The sequence below is a fragment of the Sinocyclocheilus anshuiensis genome, unplaced genomic scaffold, assembly GCF_001515605.1.
Source record: "Sinocyclocheilus anshuiensis isolate Anshui unplaced genomic scaffold, SAMN03320099.WGS_v1.1 scaffold526, whole genome shotgun sequence".
Lineage (NCBI taxonomy): Eukaryota > Metazoa > Chordata > Actinopteri > Cypriniformes > Cyprinidae > Sinocyclocheilus > Sinocyclocheilus anshuiensis.
This window is the reverse complement of record NW_015547649.1, coordinates 315,796-334,364: the sequence shown is the minus strand read 5'-3', so window position 1 is coordinate 334,364 and position 18,569 is coordinate 315,796. Positions and strand designations below refer to the sequence as shown.

General features: G+C 37.5%; 2 protein-coding genes across 2 annotated transcripts in view; one reads left to right on the top strand and one right to left on the bottom strand.

Moving 5' to 3' along the window:
* Window positions 1-3,261: 3,261 nt before the first annotated feature.
* Window positions 3,262-9,378, bottom strand: LOC107701975 (p53 apoptosis effector related to PMP-22-like). Its single transcript, XM_016504148.1, has 3 exons — window positions 9,096-9,378; window positions 6,531-6,671; window positions 3,262-4,481 (listed from the first exon to the last, which is right to left on the bottom strand). The coding sequence occupies exons 1-3, from the start codon at window positions 9,298-9,300 to the stop codon at window positions 4,270-4,272; spliced, it is 558 nt and encodes a 185-aa protein (XP_016359634.1). The 5' UTR covers window positions 9,301-9,378; the 3' UTR covers window positions 3,262-4,269.
* A 4,060-nt stretch (window positions 9,379-13,438) lies between these two features.
* Window positions 13,439-18,569, top strand: part of LOC107701973 (proteasome subunit beta type-1-A-like) — an 8,340-nt gene continuing 3,209 nt past the window's right edge. Inside the window, exons 1-5 of the mRNA XM_016504147.1 lie at window positions 13,439-13,650; window positions 14,247-14,354; window positions 14,601-14,682; window positions 14,820-14,949; window positions 15,490-15,596. Of these exons, the coding sequence (XP_016359633.1) occupies window positions 13,547-13,650; window positions 14,247-14,354; window positions 14,601-14,682; window positions 14,820-14,949; window positions 15,490-15,596 (531 nt within the window). The 5' untranslated portion in view covers window positions 13,439-13,546. The remainder of the gene's footprint in view (window positions 13,651-14,246; window positions 14,355-14,600; window positions 14,683-14,819; window positions 14,950-15,489; window positions 15,597-18,569) is intronic.

Genomic DNA, 18,569 nt, shown 5'->3' with positions numbered 1-18,569 from the left:
CCTCTAAGAGCACATGGAGGTGAAAAGTTTGGAGAAAAATAAAAACAGTAAAGATGAGTTGTCCTCTTGCATCCTTCAAAACTTAAAAGCCATTTATCAAGTTTGGGCAGAGCTGAATGGGAAAACCTAAAAAACTTGACAATGCATATTATTTTCCTTCCTTGCGATGTACCTATATGTTCATGAATAGTTTATCTCCTTTAGCTCACTGGCGTTTTGTGATGCACTCTTCTCTGTAAAACTGCTCAAATTAATAACGAGTGTTACAGAAACAAGTTTGAAGTGAAATTTAAAGTGCTTATTTTCAGACTTAGACATCAAACATTACTCCAATAGCAGGTAGAAAAATAAGATACACCATCAAAGTACAAATTTCCTAAAAAATGTTTTAGCTTTTTTTCACAGAGTCTCATGAGCTGCTCATGAGTGAAATGAAAGACTTAAAGGTGACATATCATGAAAATCTGACTTTTCCAGGTTTTAAGTGCTATAATCAGGTCCCCGGTGCATCTACCAACCAAGGAAACGTGAAAAAGATTAACCAGGTAACTTTGTTTTGGGAAGCCTTTTTCTGCAAGCGTCTGAGAAAACGAGCGCGTCTGATTTCGCTCCCCTAGTGACGTGGCAAAGGGATCTCATTATAATATTACCGTCCCTTAATCTGTAAATTTCCACCCACGGCACCGTTATTGTGATTTCGCAAGCGACGACGGTGTACTAGGTCTAATGCCATGGCGAAAGTTTGAGCAAAGCATGCTAACTGTTCTGTGTTTGGCTGCACAGACGAGCACAGAACACTGTTTAGAGTCCCAGCCTCAGAGGAGACAACAGAGCAGCGCGATGTTTTTAGCAGGTCCGAGCTGTAATGGTGCAGCTCTATTCTGGAAAAGAGGGCAGGGAGCAGCAGCTCATTCGCATTTAAAGACACAGGCCCGAAAAACAGCGTGTTTCTGCTTCCACTCAAAATAGGCATTTTCAAAATGATATAATAAATGATCTGTAGAGTATTTTGAGCTGAAATTTCACAGACACATTCTGGGTACACCAGAGACTTATATTACATATTGTAAAAAGGGGCATAATATGTCTCCTTTAAAGCTATATGATCTGAGTTAAGGTTTGTCCAAAAGCAGAAGTGTTGGAAATTTGATGATGATTTCAATAAATAAATCTCCTCAGAGATGTTAGGGATAATTATCGGAGCATTTGTTGTGGTAATGAGAGAGTATTTTAACCTCTAAGGAATGTTATAAACATTCAGACAGGAGACATGCACGATAACGTCAGCAGTGCTGTTCTGTCCTCAGTTAACCTGTTCCCTTCAGTACTCCACGTACCAGATGTTGTCAGTGTTTCAATAGAAGGGCACATATGTAACTCACAGAGCAGGTGTGTCACTTTAGGTGTGTCCTGCACATACCTGTCATCCTGGTGACTCAACTTCAGCAGAATAAATACATGTCTCATGTTGTGTGTATGCGTCATATTTCACTGTATTTACACTGTAATCTTGGAATCAGAAAAGAACATTTCAGACTGAACTGTGAAATGACATTTATAGCAAGCAGCAAACAGCAACTATGGATTCAATTACACCAAAGGCGAGTTGTAATAATGACCAGATTTGACCACTTATTATATCCACTCTCAGAAATAAAGGTACAAAAGCCATCTCTGGGGCATGTACCTTATCAAATGTAGGCCTACTAATATGTTTCATTTAGGTGCTAATATGTACATTTTAGGTACTAATTTGCACCCATTAGGGTTAAATAAGGTACAAAGGTGTACCTTAAAAAAAACTACCGCCCCAGTGACAGCTTTTGCATCTGTGTTTTCTGAGAGTGCTGTGGTGAACTCATGAAAAGCAGTTGTTTGTCATCATTTAAGTCCTTTTAACTTCTGGCCAGTAGAAGGCACTGCAACCATATGTACTATTTAAGCACATCTTATTCTCAGAGCAAGGTTTTTGTCTGTTTCTGGTTTCCCTTTTCACCAGAAATTTCTTTCTTTCTTTCTTTCTTTTCTGGAGAAGTAAGCATCTTATTGTAGTTTTGCTGCCATGCTATGAATGTGATGGTTGATTTGGGACAGAATAGGTTAGATAGGTTAGATGAATTCTGCATAATTCTTCCAGCAATACAGCAAAGAGGCTTGGCCTTAAAAGGTCTTAAAAGTATTGGCTTAAAGTCAATTTACAGGTAGCCTAAAATTTGCTGATGCATTATACATGAACAGTTCAGTATATGCAGTATTGGGGAGTAACATGTAACAGAATTACGTAATTTAATTACAAAATAAATGTACAAAATTTCTGTTCTTGAGCCCCTTAGTAGACAGAACTACCTTTGCATTACACCAAATACACAAAATAATGTTCTTTTTAGCAACATCATATGACCCCTTTAATTCGTTTAATCCTAATTTTTTCCCAGACATGAAACTATCCAAATGATGTGTCATTAGTAACCTTTTGAAATAATCAATAATTATTTTTTGAAATTTTTTTGGTGTTTTATGGTTGGTCACAATTGTGACCGGTGGGATAATGAGTGTACTGAATTAACATATTTCTGCAGTCATACAATTTTTTTAATATATCTTAGCCCAGCTATTTTGATCACATTCTAGGGTTACTATTATGCATTTAAAAAAAACCTTATACAATACTGATAGGAATACTGAGATAAAAGACAAAAAATAAATACAACCATCAGCGTTTTTCAAAATGCTAAATGTTAAATTTTTTGTAACATTTTAACTTTTAATTTAGTGCAATATTTTGTCTTTGCAACATTTTAGTTTACTTTTCAATTGCAATTGGATTTATATTGTAAACCTAAATTCACTGTTATCCCACTATTGTGACCATCAAGATGTTTACTCATTCTATGACCACACTCAACAAAACTGAATATATGATAATTTATATATTAATACTAGACACCTTAAAGATAATGTGTAAAAAAATCTTCATGTTAACATACTTTGGAGCTTTGATGCAGCCATCATCTTCTCAAGGTGCAAACAGGAAGTAATCTGCTCTGGTCATGTGACAATTTGCACTAATCATGTGAAACTGCACATATTTGATTGAGACCCTTTATTTTTCCATATTTGCAGGAAGTGCACAAAAAAAATCAGTCAGTAAGGATTTTAGAGCTTTATAAATGACAACCTTTTTACTGTCACTATTGTGATCGGTGGGATTAAATTAATAGAGCAGCAAGATCACAAAAAAGAAAACAAAAAAAAAAACAGTTTTGATTGGTGTCTTAACAGCAAGGCTCCCTTTTATTGAAGATTGGTATTCATATTCATATCACAAAAGAATGGCAAAATGAAAAAACAAAACAAAACAATATAATCTAGCAGAATACTAAAAAAAAAAACACTACAATTTTGCAAAGTTTACAAGCCAAGTACTTTTTATAAATTTTTTCCACATACACATCAAACGGACTAATTGAAATTAAATGATCAAGGCATGAATACCTCAAGATGTTTCAATATCATGAAAACAGAAAAACATCAGGTTGCTGTGTTTGGTATTTGTATCCACTTGCTCACCAATTTTACTATAAAACCAAGCTCACGATTAGGAAAAAAACCCTTTAGTTCACTTCACTTTGGCCAGCCAAACACAAAGCTCCTCGCTGCCAGTAAGAGCACTTTAGGGAAGTGTGCAATCAAGCATGCGCAGCCGCTACTGTGAGAAACAAGAACAGGCTGACATGGAATGATACATTAATGTAAAAATACAGTTACGTCATAAAAATATTTTCTTAATGCTGATATATGTAGAGATGGTCAAGAAATATACAAATAACCAAACTCAGTCACACTTTAAATCGCAGTGTTCATGTTACAGTGTAAATTCTTAAGCAAACTACATGAGATGTATTAATGTGATTACTTACTGGAATTAATTATATTTACATGTAATATGTGAAGGGCACTGTAATGTAAACGGTCTAATATGGAGATTTGGAATAATGCTTTGTGGAGTTCAATCTGTGCTGAGTGACATAAACAAAAACATCAAAGCCCAGTCTGTTTGTGAATGATTATTATTAATAAAAAAATAATTAAAAGTTAATTGCATCAGTCCCAAAAGTTAGACAAAAGGGCACGGACAGCCCTCATCAAAGTCAGTATGGTGCTATGTTTGGTTTGGGAAGATGACCATGCTTTTGGAGATCGGCGAGCACTGACTTTTAGGCTTGGGTGGCTTAACTTTGTCCTTTATGAGAGGTGGAGTATGGGGTTTCAGGCAGAGGTGTAGATGTATTTGGGCTTGGCCATGCCGGAAATATCTTCTTCATAGCGAGGAAGACAGCAGAAGAGGATCCCGCAACCCAGCATCAGGATGGTGGCCCCCCAGCCGAAGCCGTATGCCCAGGTGTAGTCGTAATAACCTTCATAGATCAGCTCGTTGAACTTGACAGGGTAGATGATCAGAGCGATTATCTGCACGATTACTGGAACGAGAGAAAGCGGAGTCACTTCACAGCACAACAGATGTGCACTGCACAGCTTGCAACTATTCTTGTTCAAAAACAAAACAAAAAAAGGTCAGTTACAGTGACCCTAAAAGTATTTGAACACTCGAGTTACACTTAAAACTGTTTGAAAGTCGCCATTTTACAAAATACCGAACCAGGCGGGATTTATTTGAAAGACAGACAGCGTAAGCACACTTTTAGGATTCAGTCGATAAAACAATAGGCTCGCTGTTCAGAAACAAAACATTAGAAGAACATAGCCAAAGGTAAAAGGTAGCACACCTGTGTGAACCTGAGGGGAACTGACTTCGTTTACATTTGCCAGATGCTTTAATCCAAAGCAACTTCACTAGGAATCCAACTCATTAATGCCAACATCTTGCATTCAAACATCCATAGCTTAGAAAGAGACGCTAGTTCTGAAATCAAATGTTTTCATGATTCATAGCATAACTATGTAAGTGTCCTAATACTTTTATTTTTATCACACACTTCATCTGTCAACTCTGATTTCAAAGCAAACAATCCTATTTTTATTAAATGTCCTCCTTGAGGCATCTGAAAACAATGTAGCCATGCGCTTTGATATATTTTCTTGTCTTATGCAATGACATTCACACATTTTCATGCGTTTTTGGCCAACAAAAAGGTGCTCTGAAAAATCAAGAAAAATGGATGGCTAAGTATACCTGTGGTGTCCAACAACAAGTGTTTTATGAACAGCACCTAATACAGACTTGTGTTGGTCCATAAAAATGTTTAATCAGTAGCTTAAAGCTCTGTGGGCGAGCCGGGCGAATCTGCGAGTGTTGCACAGACATGCCAGCGAAGGCCAAGCCCTGTTTGGGTGTGTAGGGACACAGGGCTGCGTCTGACGCTTCCAGCAACAGCGCCGTCATAAACTCCACCTCAAACTGAAGGAGTATTGCTGATACAGGCATATAGTTCACACAGGGAGCACGCTGAGTTATCAGATCAGGCTAGCTTACGTTTCATAATGAAACTGAAAACAGAGAGGGTGGATTTAAAGAACAAAAATTCATGACTAGTAGGGAACTTTCACACAGGGCTGCGTCTGACGCTTCCAGCAACAGCGCCGTCATAAACTCCACCTCAAACTGAAGGAGTATTGCTGATACAGGCGTATAGTTCACACAGGGAGCACGCTGAGTTATCAGATCAGGCTAGCTTACATTTCATAATGAAACTGAAAACAGAGAGGGTGGATTTAAAGAACAAAAATTCATGACTAGTAAAAATAATAAAAGACAAATTACAAAGAAGAGGCTATGCAACGAATAAGCGACGGAGAACAAAACTTTCACCTGAATGCAAGTGAAGAGAACGGGGGAGTGGTGAGAGCGACAGCAAAACAAAAGCACCGTCTGTGTAAACTCTGCGTCACACTGCACCTAACATCACCCCTTCATAAGAAGTCTTTCTCTGTCTCAACTTGTTTGGGATGCGTTCCGCCATGTATTGTTTATAACCGCTGTATTAATAACCCAAAGCCGTCCTGCCCACTGAAACACCAACAACAGTACAGCCAAATCTCTACTGTTTTTTGTCATCACACGTTTTTATCCCATCACACACCGCCAGCCCAGCATCCATGTATTATTTAGAAAGCATTCAATAGACAAAGTGAAGGAAATGCTCTTGCTGTGGAACTTCCTCAGAAAGGGGTTCGATTCAAAGCCCACATGGACTGGACTCATATTTAGTATTTTGGCCAATCTGAATGTGACAACAGCCCCGGTTCCCTGATATCCAACAGATTAATACGTTAAGAATAGGGATGTAACGATTCACTCAACCCACGATTCGATTCGATTCGAGATTTTTTTTTTTTACAAAATGAGGTTTAAGACAAATTATAAATACAGTACATTCATATAAACTCCTACCCCTAAATGAATCGTGATTTGTTTAGCATCTCAACCGATTTGAATCGTCACATATTTGAATCGATTTTCAACCGGCTCGCGGTTAATCATTACATCCCTAGTTAAGAAAGTGTCTTACCAGCCAAAATAAGGAAGCCTCCGATTAAAGGCAGCAGAGCGATGTTGAGGCTACAGCAGAGAGCCACAAATGAGATGATGAAGGCGATGACGAGGATGATGAGGCCTATGATCATCAGAGCGGCGACTGCCTGGGCCCATGCTGGAAGGAGAACCAAGAAGAAGACCTTTAGTGATATGTGATATCACAGTCACACTAATGTATCCCAGTACGGTGAAGAGATAAAGGAATAATAGACAATCGGTGGGTCAACAGCTGAAATCGAAGTTGAAATTCGGGAAGCACAGTCTCTTGGCATTTTCAAAACTCATCTAAAATCATATTGCGGTCTCTTGTTTGTTTTATCTTCCTGTGCTCTCTTGTTTATTCTGTATTCCTGTTTTAATTTTACATGTATAACACTGTTAAGCGCTTTTGAGAAGCTCCTTTAAAGGCATAGTTCACCCAACCACCAACTGTTTGATTACCAGCAATCTTCAAAATATCTTCTTCTGTTTTCTACATAATAAAGCAACTCATACAGGTTTTGTTTTTTTTATTTTTGGGTGAACTATCCCTTTAAGGGCGCTATAGGATTTTCAAAACTCATCTAAAATCATATTGCGGTCTCTTGTTTGTTTTATCTTCCTGTGCTCTCTTGTTTATTCTGTATTCCTGTTTTAATTTTACATGTATAACACTGTTAAGCGCTTTTGAGAAGCTCCTTTAAAGGCATAGTTCACCCAAAAATGAAAATTCTGTCATCATTTACTCACCCTCATGTCGTTGCAAACCTGTATGAGTTGCTTTCTTATGTTGAACACAAAAGAATATATTTTGAAGATTGCTGGTAATCAAACAGTTGGTTGCCATTGACTTCCATAGTATTTTTTTTTTCCTACTATGGAAGTCAATGGCAGCCACCAACTGTTTGATTACCAGCAATCTTCAAAATATCTTCTTCTGTGTTCTACATAATAAAGCAACTCATACAGGTTTTGTTTTTTTGTTTTTTTCATTTTTGGGTGAACTATCCCTTTAAGGGCGCTATAGGAGCGCTATAGAAAACAAAGTTAATATTAAGTCACAAGTTTGGTTTTAACATTTCTAGGGACTTTTTAAAAAAAAACTGCACAAAGACAACATGTAATAAACAAGGCACCGTGAATGCAATGATTGTGTTTGCATTCATTTCTCTTTACTAATCAACTTGAACTTTAGGGACGCAGAACCAATACAAGAGGTGTTTCCACGATGAGTTGTAACATGGATGGTTACACATTAACAGATCGACTGCAGTGTTTAACTAGTTTCACTCAGTCAGTCGTGACTCGGTGCTGCTGTGAGGACTTGTAGAGACAATGCTTGGTTTCCTAACACTCGAGAGAGGAATGTGTTTTTGCTCCAAGAAGACTGTGAATACAGTCACACCCAGAGAGCGCTGGGGGAGGAAGGGTGTGGTTGAGGGTAAAAGAAAGTATGATTTATGCAACTATGTAGTATTATCTGCTCTAACTCTATTTCAAGTCAATTCATCACTCAGACATGAATGATCGTTGGTATTTATTTAGGAATTGCTTTAAATAAAAAACTGCTTGATCGACACTGTCATCATTGTATTTTTCATGCCAGTTACTAACATATAACACAAGAGATTTAAAGAAATATTAAATGCTAACCAAATAAACCTCAGCATCACCATATGTAGACTAGTATCCATTTATGAATAATTTAAATGCACTAGTGTTCATAAAGAGCACGTCACAGCATCTTATTTCTACAAAAATAATGTTGACAGAAATGGACAGATCTCTACTGATGATAGGCCTCGGTTTAAACATGTTCTATTGGCAAACTAATGAAAATAACAGCTAAGATAAGGGGAAGAGTGCAAGAACAAAAATGACAGGTTTTGCCTGGAGCTTAAAAGTGTTTGCAAAGCTGTCAATGGTCTCCTCCCATTTATTTAACTGGTTCCACTGGATATATGCCATGCAAATTTTGAAAACTGTTAAACTGACATCAATTATTTCCATATCCCCCAGGGTATAGATGTTGCAAAAATAAAAACAACATAAAACATATTTTAAACATATTCTAATGTTTTAGTGTAGTTTATCCAGCTGTAAATAGTCTATCAGAATTTAATTGATCTCTATGTATTTTCTAATTGAATAAGCGTAACAAAACATAAACTAACAAAACCTGGCTTTATGAAGAATTTATAAGCTTTCAGAATGAGAAACAGTTCACACAAAATAAGCATATAAACCTAACTAGCACAGACATGATGCAAACATTTTATTATTACATTTTTATATTTATATAGCATTATATTGTGACATAGCTACTAATTAGCTCAGCCTGACCCCATGACCTGAACAGAAAGCTGCTTATTTATTTATTTATTTATTTTATAATTATGTATTTAAAATTCTAAATGAATACAGAAAAGGCTGCGTAAACAAAGGAACACAGTTTTCCTCCCGTTTCATTTGGTTTTCGGGGAACGCTTCATTTCTGCTGTATTTGAAAGCCTTAAACACTGCATCACAGCCGTTCTCAGGACTTTAAGCCAACACTCACGGAACTCCATGAGGGATTTACAGTCCCACTGCTCGCTGCGGCCTCGGCACTGCTTCCACATGCTGGCGTAGTGCGTCTTTGCGCCCTCGTCCTCCACCCATCCAGACTGCGCTGCGATGGCGATAATGTCGAAAATAATGGCAAACAGCAGCAGCAGAGGCAGGATCCACCTGCACCTCGGATACGAGATTCCACAACGAAACATTGTGTGCGATAACGCTGTTTTGTGTCTCCTACGCGAGTGTGAAGAAGCTCTCCGAAAGTTTTCTGGCCAGTCTTTATCTGAAACTTTCCCAGAGCTCCACCCTTCAGTGAAACCCGATCTGGAGAGGCTCGACCTGTTTGAATGGATGGCGCAACTCAAGTGACTCATGTTGACTTTCTTTAACACTGCAGCATTTCACTTTGAATGGACAATAAACTATTACACAGCTATTGCGTACTGTGAAGTTTCTGAGCTGTAGAATCCCAATGATTAGCTGTCTCTGCTGAAAAAACAATAGAACCATCACAGAAATACCATCAAACATTACAAACCATCAACTTTTTACCATTAAAACCATTAAACATGGTTTCTGTCGTGTGTTTCGGGACATATTCCATTAGGATTGATTGTTTTTAACAAGGTGACCAAATACCAGTGCAGACCAACAGAGACCATTACAGTTTCCAGTAAAACCAATATTATAACCAGTGAAAACTTGCAAATTTTGTGATGGTGTCTATTGTTTTTTTGTTTTTTCAGCAGGGGTGTCTTTATATAAACAGATTATTCTGGATTCTCTGTTTACAAAACAAAATCAACGAATAAACTGAGCTAAAATCAATCTTAAGTTATTCTATATTTCTTCTGTTTGCATGTGCCTATATGCCCTTTGGCCAATTATTTATAGAATCTCACAATGCGGCGTATTTATATATTTTCAGCAGTAATTTGTTGTGATATAGAAATAAAATGACCCAACCTACATTCATTCTACAGTGAACTTCTGAATACAGTGTTTTATTGTATAAGACAGCAATGCACAGACTTTATGTACAGACCTGTACTGTATATATTCTTGCAATTAAGAAGATGAAGCTTCATCCCGTGCTTTCTTGGGTCTGTTTCTACAGGCCTACTTGTCCTCTTCTTATTGTGTATCTGGGCCATCCACTCTTTCTGTCCTGATTAGATCCAGTTTGCTTTCATCTTATAAGATAGTTAAAACATAAACTAAACAGTTATTTACAATAGTAATATAGATATATGCAATATAACTGTTTTAAATGTATTCTTGTAAGCTTCACTGAGGAAAGGAATCATGAAAATTGATTTTTACAAAGCTCATCGGTCTGAAAAGCAAGGTGTGCTGTGATTGGCCAGCTATCTAGTGCGTTGTGATTGGCCGAATACCTCAAGCGTGACACGGAAATGTTACACCCCTACCATACTGACAAAACCAATAAAACCCATTATAAACGAGGCATTTGTTGCATCCAGTGGGGACATACTTATGGATTATAATGACTTATACTGTCTTTTTACGCGTTGCATCGCTCCGCGTAAACATAAAACCCTGTCTGCATTTGTGATCGGAGAAATGACAAACAACAAGCGCTACTCTACACTGCTCAAAACTCACATTTGAATCATCAGTGGCAAATTCTTTAAATATGAAAACGTACTTACAGTCTGTGAGTCAGAACAGCCGGCATTGTAGTCTACTCTACCAGGATCAGTAAACAGTCCTCCATAAAATGAGCTGCACACATCTGAATATTTGGGTTGAACTGTTCTGGAACAGTGTTGTAAATACAACTTGACCACTGATTTCTAGTCGTGTCCTCTTTTGGAAGACCAAACAAAGTAGTTTCGCTTTCACAACTAAACACACAGCGTCTTCAGGACATGGCAGCAGCGGCAACAACAATAATGTTACGCCTTCTTTCTTTGCGTGAACATTTGGGCGGCGTTATGCAAATCTTCCCACATAGTGAGGTAGATATGTGGGGGCGTGTTAGAACGAGCCGTTTTAGGTAGGTGTGGTTGACTCTTAACTTTTATAAAGAATATTTCTTTGGATTTGAGACTTTAGTCTTTGCAACTTTACAGATCTTCTTTATGCACCGAGAGCTTGTAACACTCCAAAGAGAAAGGAACAATTGAAATCGCATCATATGACCCCTTTAAGAGTACTTTATTAATTTGAAACAAATGCTATTTTTTATACAATTATCAACATTTTAATACTTTAGATTTAGATTTACTGTAGCTACAATACATGTTGATGCATAAGCACAGAACACTCAAGAAAAGTATGAAATTTTCTGAATTATGGGGAAAGTTAATTTAAGCAACCCGTCATGAAAATATCTAATGAGTCAGTTTCTGCAATTACTGTATACTGTGTCATCAATATTCAGTTAATCTCTATATTACAAACGGTCATTTTCAAATCCTGAACAGATAACCTGGTGTTGATCGCAAGACTACAGGTTTTTTCTAAATGTGCTGTCTGAATGTGATATAGCTGTTCCCCCAAAAAATATAGTCTGTGTAAAAACAAATGTAATGAAACAGGACTATGGCCTTGCAAATCCAAACTTTATAGCTCATAAAATCGTGTGCATGTTTTCTGAGACATCTATTGTCTAATAATCTGGTAATTTTTGCATGAATCAAAGGGCGTAATCATTTTCAAAGCTCCGAAACTGCCTAATCAGAATAATTCAAGGGAAATCATACGTCCACCCTTTGAATACGCCCATGAAGAAAGTACAGTGCTCTCTGACTCCTGTGCTCGTGATTTGCCGTGAATCAGAGCTGAGCAGTTTATGGGGTGCATTGGTGGGTGTGGGTTTTCTGTGGCAGCTGATGAGACACAGCTCTATTAGTTTACAGACCGAATGTTCCCATGACTCAAGAAACACTACCATCTCAGCAAAGAGGGTGGAGACAGCGCTCCCTGGATGGACAGGTTCTGAAGGTGCCTGCAGGTGTCTGTCACACCCAAAGCTCAACCTCATGGGTGTTCAATTACCGAAATATGGTTGTATTCATCAGTAGCTAATGATGCACGTTTCAGCAATGCATGCAATGCACAGGAACTGCTGATAGGTCACAGATGACAAAGAGCACTCCAGCGCTCTGCGCATTTGTCTTTTCAGTTCAATTAGGGGTGGTAGCACTTTCTCGCCTGGATTAATTGCTTCTGCTTGTATTCATTGTTTGGAAAGTGACTGTGAAATGTTGTTTCTGTGTGACAATCACTTGACATGATACCACTTCAGTATGTTTGACTGGTTCGATAATTTTTCTCTATTTATCAATCTCGTTTGGTATTTTCATTTATCAGTCAACCCTGCTGAAAAACAACAACAACAATAGAAACCAACACAGAAATTCTAATGGTCTCCATTAATACAAATCATCAACTTTTAACCATTTAAACCATTAAAAATGGTTTCCTGTATGTGTTTTGGGACATATTCCATTAGGATTTATTGGTTTTAACAAGCCACCAATAGAAGGCGACCAATTACCAGTAAAGACCAACAGTCACCATTACAGTTTCCAGTAAAACCAATACAACTCCATTATAACCCATTACAAATTCTATGATGGTTAGATATAGATAAACTAGTAATAAATAAATGGGGAAGTGGAAGTGAGACCTGTTCACTCTGGATAATATAGCCTAAATAAAGAATTCATTTGAAAATATTTGGATTACACAAAATATGAATAATTACAGATAGCCTACGTTTAGCCTATTTCTTAAAATATATAGAAATGTACATTTTTTTTTAAAAACTAGATTTTATGTAAGTGGTTCATTTGGATTTCTCGACTACATAAGCCATATTACAATAGTTGCTTTACTGTATGAGTAGGCTATTAAAAGCTGTGTCACGTTACTTTATATAAAGTCATTTACATTTAGACATTTAGGAGACGCTTTTATCCAAAGCGACTTACAAATGAGGACAATGGAATCAAAACCAACAAAAGAGCAATGATATGCAGTCTAATAATATAATATTAGACATTATATTTATATATATTTTATATTTATATTTAATATAAAGTCTTCACATTAATACTAACCCTGCTCACATGGGACTTTCCTGGCCCTTGAGCGCAATGAAGCACAGTGAGAACTTGTTTCGTGGTCTATTATTCAAAAACCTCTAGCGGTTAATGGGTTAAGCCTAGTTGGGATACAGCGCGGCTACTGCGCATGCGCACATCAATATGGCGTCATTTTTGTCACGATGAACAACAATAATTACTGTATCTGCGTTATTGTAAGGGGTAGGTTCAAATTTCACGGCACCTGGCTGAGAATAAGCGACGCTTCCAGCAGACGGCGCAAATGTGGATGACGTGAGCGCACCGGAAACAAAGGACCTGTCAACTTCCGGCGGCCATATTGCGGTGATACAGCGAGTTTTGTTGCGGGAGTCTCATGATGATTTCTGCTCGGGCTTTTGGAGATAATGGACAGATGAAGGAGCATCACTACACCGGTCCAGTGGAGCACAAGTTCTCTCCTTATGCCTTCAACGGAGGGTAAGTTAAGAAGCGCCGCTTTCTGTCTCAGCACACGAGCCGGAGAACATGACGCTTCGCTCCACAGCAGAAACTCTACATAAACTCTGTTTAGTGAATCACTGCTTCACTAATACTCTTTTCCGAGAGCTAAACTCAGCCGCAGTAGTACAATCACAGTGTAACAGCACAGTGCGACAGATTTTACTTTCACTATCAGAAATGCAGCATTTAACCGGAAAAGCATAGACTGATGTATACTTTCTCAGTCCAAAACTAGTCAAATCGTCTGATATTTGAAGTATCAGTATGCTATGTATATTTTATGGTGTATTATTATTGATTTCTGCAGACTTATTTCATTGCTGAGATAAACTGCCATGTCATCTCACTGCGCTCAGAGAAGGCCGAACAAGTTTTGATCATTTAGTTGGACAACAAAGAAAACAGAATACGTACACAACAATTCAATGACTTAATTTTAACCTTTTTTCAAGAACACACAGTTTTAAGTCAAATGTGCTGACACACCTCACTATGAGCTGTAAATCTGTAGAGCGCTGAATTGTGCTGTTGCATGAGATAATGTATGTTTTGTGTTTATTTCATCATCTCAGGACTGTGCTGGCGGTGGCGGGTGAAGACTTCGCTCTGGTGGCTTCAGACACGCGCTTAAGTGAGGGATACAGCATCCACAGCCGAGACTCCCCCAAATGCTACAAACTGTGAGTCTCTGTGTCTGTGATCACATGGATCAAACGGTCACAAGATGAAACCTGGGTATAGAGATGTCACAATAGCAAGTGGGGATGCTTTCTTTCTTTTTTTGCTCAGTGGGAAAAATTCAGGTCTGAAGGGGTTAATGGCCAAGTAACAAGTTAATATCAGTGCATTCTGTGCTGCTTTGTTTTAGCTGTAATCGTATGGAGAGGTTTATGAACCCGATCTCTCTGGCTCATATTCCCATACAGGACAGACACTACAGTGATTGGCTGCAGTGGTTTCCATGGCGACTGCTTGACTCTAACCAAAATCATCGAGGCGAGACTGAAGGTGGGTTTGATGACAACCTAGAAAGGAAACTGGAAGTTGTCGTCATGTTTTCTGGTCAGATCATGTTCAGTCAGCGCTGACAGGATGGCACAGACATGTTTTATGAGCAGTATGATTCCTCAGTCTTTCCCTTATAGATGTACAAGCATTCGAATAACAAGAACATGACAAGTGGCGCTATCGCTGCCATGCTGTCCACCATCCTGTACGGGAAGCGTTTCTTCCCTTACTATGTCTACAACATTATCGGTGGCCTCGATGAGGAGGGTGAGTTTGTCAGAGGGAATGGAGATTGACAAAGATGCTTTCACATGTTAAAGGAACACTCCACTATCATATTCCATTAGGATTTTGGAAGTTACCTAGCTGGGGACTATTTTCAGGCGCTGCGTAATATCATTGCGCCTGCTGCACTCATAGTACGGCAGCAAAGTTCCTTGATTATTACACGATGTAACTACAGAAGAGTCAAGTTTTAAATAGGAAAAATATAGAAACTCTTTGGTCATTTTTGAGCGAGATGCTAACGGTCTAATCAGATTCAATGATCTATGCTAAGCTAAGCTAAAAGTGCTACCGCCAGACCCGGAGATCGGCTGAATGGATTCGAAAACGGTAAAACTCAACTGTTTAACTCTAGGGTAGTTGGAAAATAAGCCTATTTTCAAAAATAGTGGAGTGTTCCTTTAAAATAGATAAAAATATTATTTAAATTCTCTAGCTCAGAAAATGTACAAACGTTTTATTATACACACCTTTTTTAACAGAATTGTCCATTTAAATAGTCCATTTGTTTTTTCATTCAAGGTCGAGGTGCCGTTTATAGCTTTGATCCGGTTGGTTCTTACCAGAGAGACACTTATAAAGCGGGCGGCTCTGCGAGTGCAATGCTGCAGCCTCTTCTCGACAACCAGGTGAGACGGTTCAGATCAGGAGAGTGCAGTCGGGTCAATCTCACAAAACCTAAATCGGTCATATCTATACTCAAATGCTCTGTTTTAGCATTTCTTCTCCTTAAATTCTTATTACTGTAAAGATTAGACTTTGCAAAGTATTTATACATAACATTGGTTTTTGTTAAATGTGATTAATTCTCATGAAAGTGTCACCATTGAAAAAGTCTTAAAGGGTTCATGACATGGATTTTTTAAATTATTTTAATATGTCCCTTGAAGTTTACTTGTAATGTTAATAAAGATTTTTGCACCAAAAAAAAAAAAAAATAAATAAATATGGGGGAGAATGATTATTTTCAACCCTCATTCCGACCCTCTCTCTAAAACAGCCTGTTTTAAGGGGCGGGTCCTTCTCAGTAATCAGCCACAGTTATGATTGGCTAACGTCATTGCATAGGAAATAGTATCAACACTACCTCACTATTGCGTGTTTTGACAACATAATCAAAATAAAACGGTCATTTCCAGTAGGGCTGAAACGATTCCTCGAGTAACTCACAAAAAATCATCGAGGCAAATTATCTGCCTCGAGGCTTCGTTTAGACCATTTACTGTAACTACACACTGAACACTGTGTTTCCGCACGGACCATTATTACTGACGCACAACCCGATAAACAATAAACAATATTTACAAGGTTTCCGCGGGTCTTAAAGTCTTAAATTTAGTTGTATCAAATTTAAGGCCTTAAAAAGTCTTCAATTGTACAGGAAAGTCTTAATTATAATTTCAAGAGGTCTTAAATTTGGGGACGGAAAGACCAGAATTGCGATATGGCTGAATGTGACGATTAAACTTCAAAAGGCTATGCTTTCATTAAATAAACATGAGCGCTGCAGGTTCAAAGTCCGGTGCTGCACTGCTTTGTTCTGCTGTTACCGGGGAAACAGTTATATTTCTACCAAACACTCCACCTGCTGGCAGAGAATGAATGAGCATTTTCAATAAAACTTGTTTTGTTCAGAGTTCAGACCAATGCGAAAATCGACTCATGTTTTTACCCTGCAAACACGCAGAGCTTTAAATGTGAACTGGTGGATCGATAAGAAGGCAATGCATTATAAAAATCTAAATATTATAGTGTGCGATATGTATGGTCTGCGATAATATCGTAATTGTTGTTATAACGATGTGCAATTTGATATTATCGAGTATATTGCGAAAAGCAAACAAAACGCATGCATAATGTGAAGTCTAGCAGGTTAGACTAGTGCGCGTGCGCGCATTTAGAGTGCGTTCTTTCACTGCATTAATCAGTCTATTAAAATGCAAAGATACGGGGCAGAAAATTTATATATTTATATCATTTCATATAGTTAATATCACACGGAGAGTGCAGTTTTTTTCTCCAAAAGTCAGCATGATTACAAATGTGATATTGATTTCTTACAACAGTTCAATAAACAAGTTAATATTAAGAGACTTAAGTTTTAGACACCATATTTCCTTGTTGTGTGTAAATGCATCTAAATGCCACTTCTAATGCAGCTAAAGATTTAAGATACATTTTGTTGATACTGATTTCATTTGCTTGGTAACAGCCCAAATGCGAGAATTTGACTCAAAAAATAGTACATACTTTTAGAAAAAATGGCTTAAAGGTAAAAATGCCCATAAAACTGGTTGGAAATGATTAATTTCTATCACTGCTGTGAACTGACCACACAGAATGTGAAGAATATCAAAAAATTCAGGAGTCAGCTGTCAGCACAATTATAGATAAGATATCAGCACAATAACACATTCAGCAAAATATTGTCTAATTATCGTTATCGATAAAATCCCTGTAAATTATCGAGATATAATTTGTCAATATCGCACACCCCTAATTTATGTTATTTAATTGATATAATAATTTATTGTTAATAATTGTTTAAATTAATATAGTAATTAATACTTTTGACTCATCCATTTTCTTAAAAATAGCTCCTGCTGGCAGAGAATGAATGAGCATTTTCAATAAAACTTGTTTTGTTCAGAGTTCAGACCAATGCGAAAATCGACTCATGTTTTTACCCTGCAAACACGCAGAGCTTTAAATGTGAACTGGTGGATCGATAAGAAGGCAATGCATTATAAAAATCTAAATATTATAGTGTGCGATATGTATGGTCTGCGATAATATCGTAATTGTTGTTATAACGATGTGCAATTTGATATTATCGAGTATATTGCGAAAAGCAAACAAAACGCATGCATAATGTGAAGTCTAGCAGGTTAGACTAGTGCGCGTGCGCGCATTTAGAAGTTTATCATTTTATAAAACTTTTTGTTTTTGTGAAAACTTGTATCTGAACTGTAAATTATGCTATTTACAGTAATTTTACAGATTAATATGGTACTATAGACATTGCCCTACCCCGCTCATGTGGTATTAATTTTATTTGTGCAGGTCTTAAAAAGGTCTTAAATTTGAGTTTAAAAAATCCTGTAGAAACCCTGTATTTAAGACCGTAAATCAATATGGTTGCTAGTTATGATGTCCCTAAGTTAGCTATGTTTTGTGAAAGACTAAGCACCATTCATGTTGATTGTCTCATTCTCTCTCTGTGACACACACACACACACACACACACACACACTCCCCATACAGTTATGCATAAAAATACCACAGAAAGTTAGTCAATATCACACGAAGCGTGCCAGTTTTCACCTCTAAAAATAAGCATGATTACAAATGTGTTACTGATTTTATGCAACAGTTCAATAAACAAGTTTAAGAATAAGATATTTACGTTTTAGACACCATATTGCATGTAGTGCTCTATTTCGCCAACAAAAAATAATTCCAAACAAAGCCACAGCGCTGTTTTGCGTCTTTGAGCAACATGACAGCATTTTGTTCCTGAATGAATCACTTGTTTAAATGATTCGGTTCATTCGCAATGACTCGCTTATTAACAGTGACTTGCTGCCACCTACTCGCGGGGT

Coding starts and splice junctions, on each gene's coding strand:
- LOC107701975 (XM_016504148.1), bottom strand. CDS start 9,300: ATGTTTCGTTGTGGAATCTCGTATCCGAGGTGCAGGTGGATCCTGCCT. Junction 6,672..9,095: donor TAAATCCCTCATGGAGTTCC/GTGAGTGTTGGC, acceptor TTCTCCTTCCAG/CATGGGCCCAGGCAGTCGCC. Junction 4,482..6,530: donor AGGCTTCCTTATTTTGGCTG/GTAAGACACTTT, acceptor CTCTCGTTCCAG/TAATCGTGCAGATAATCGCT.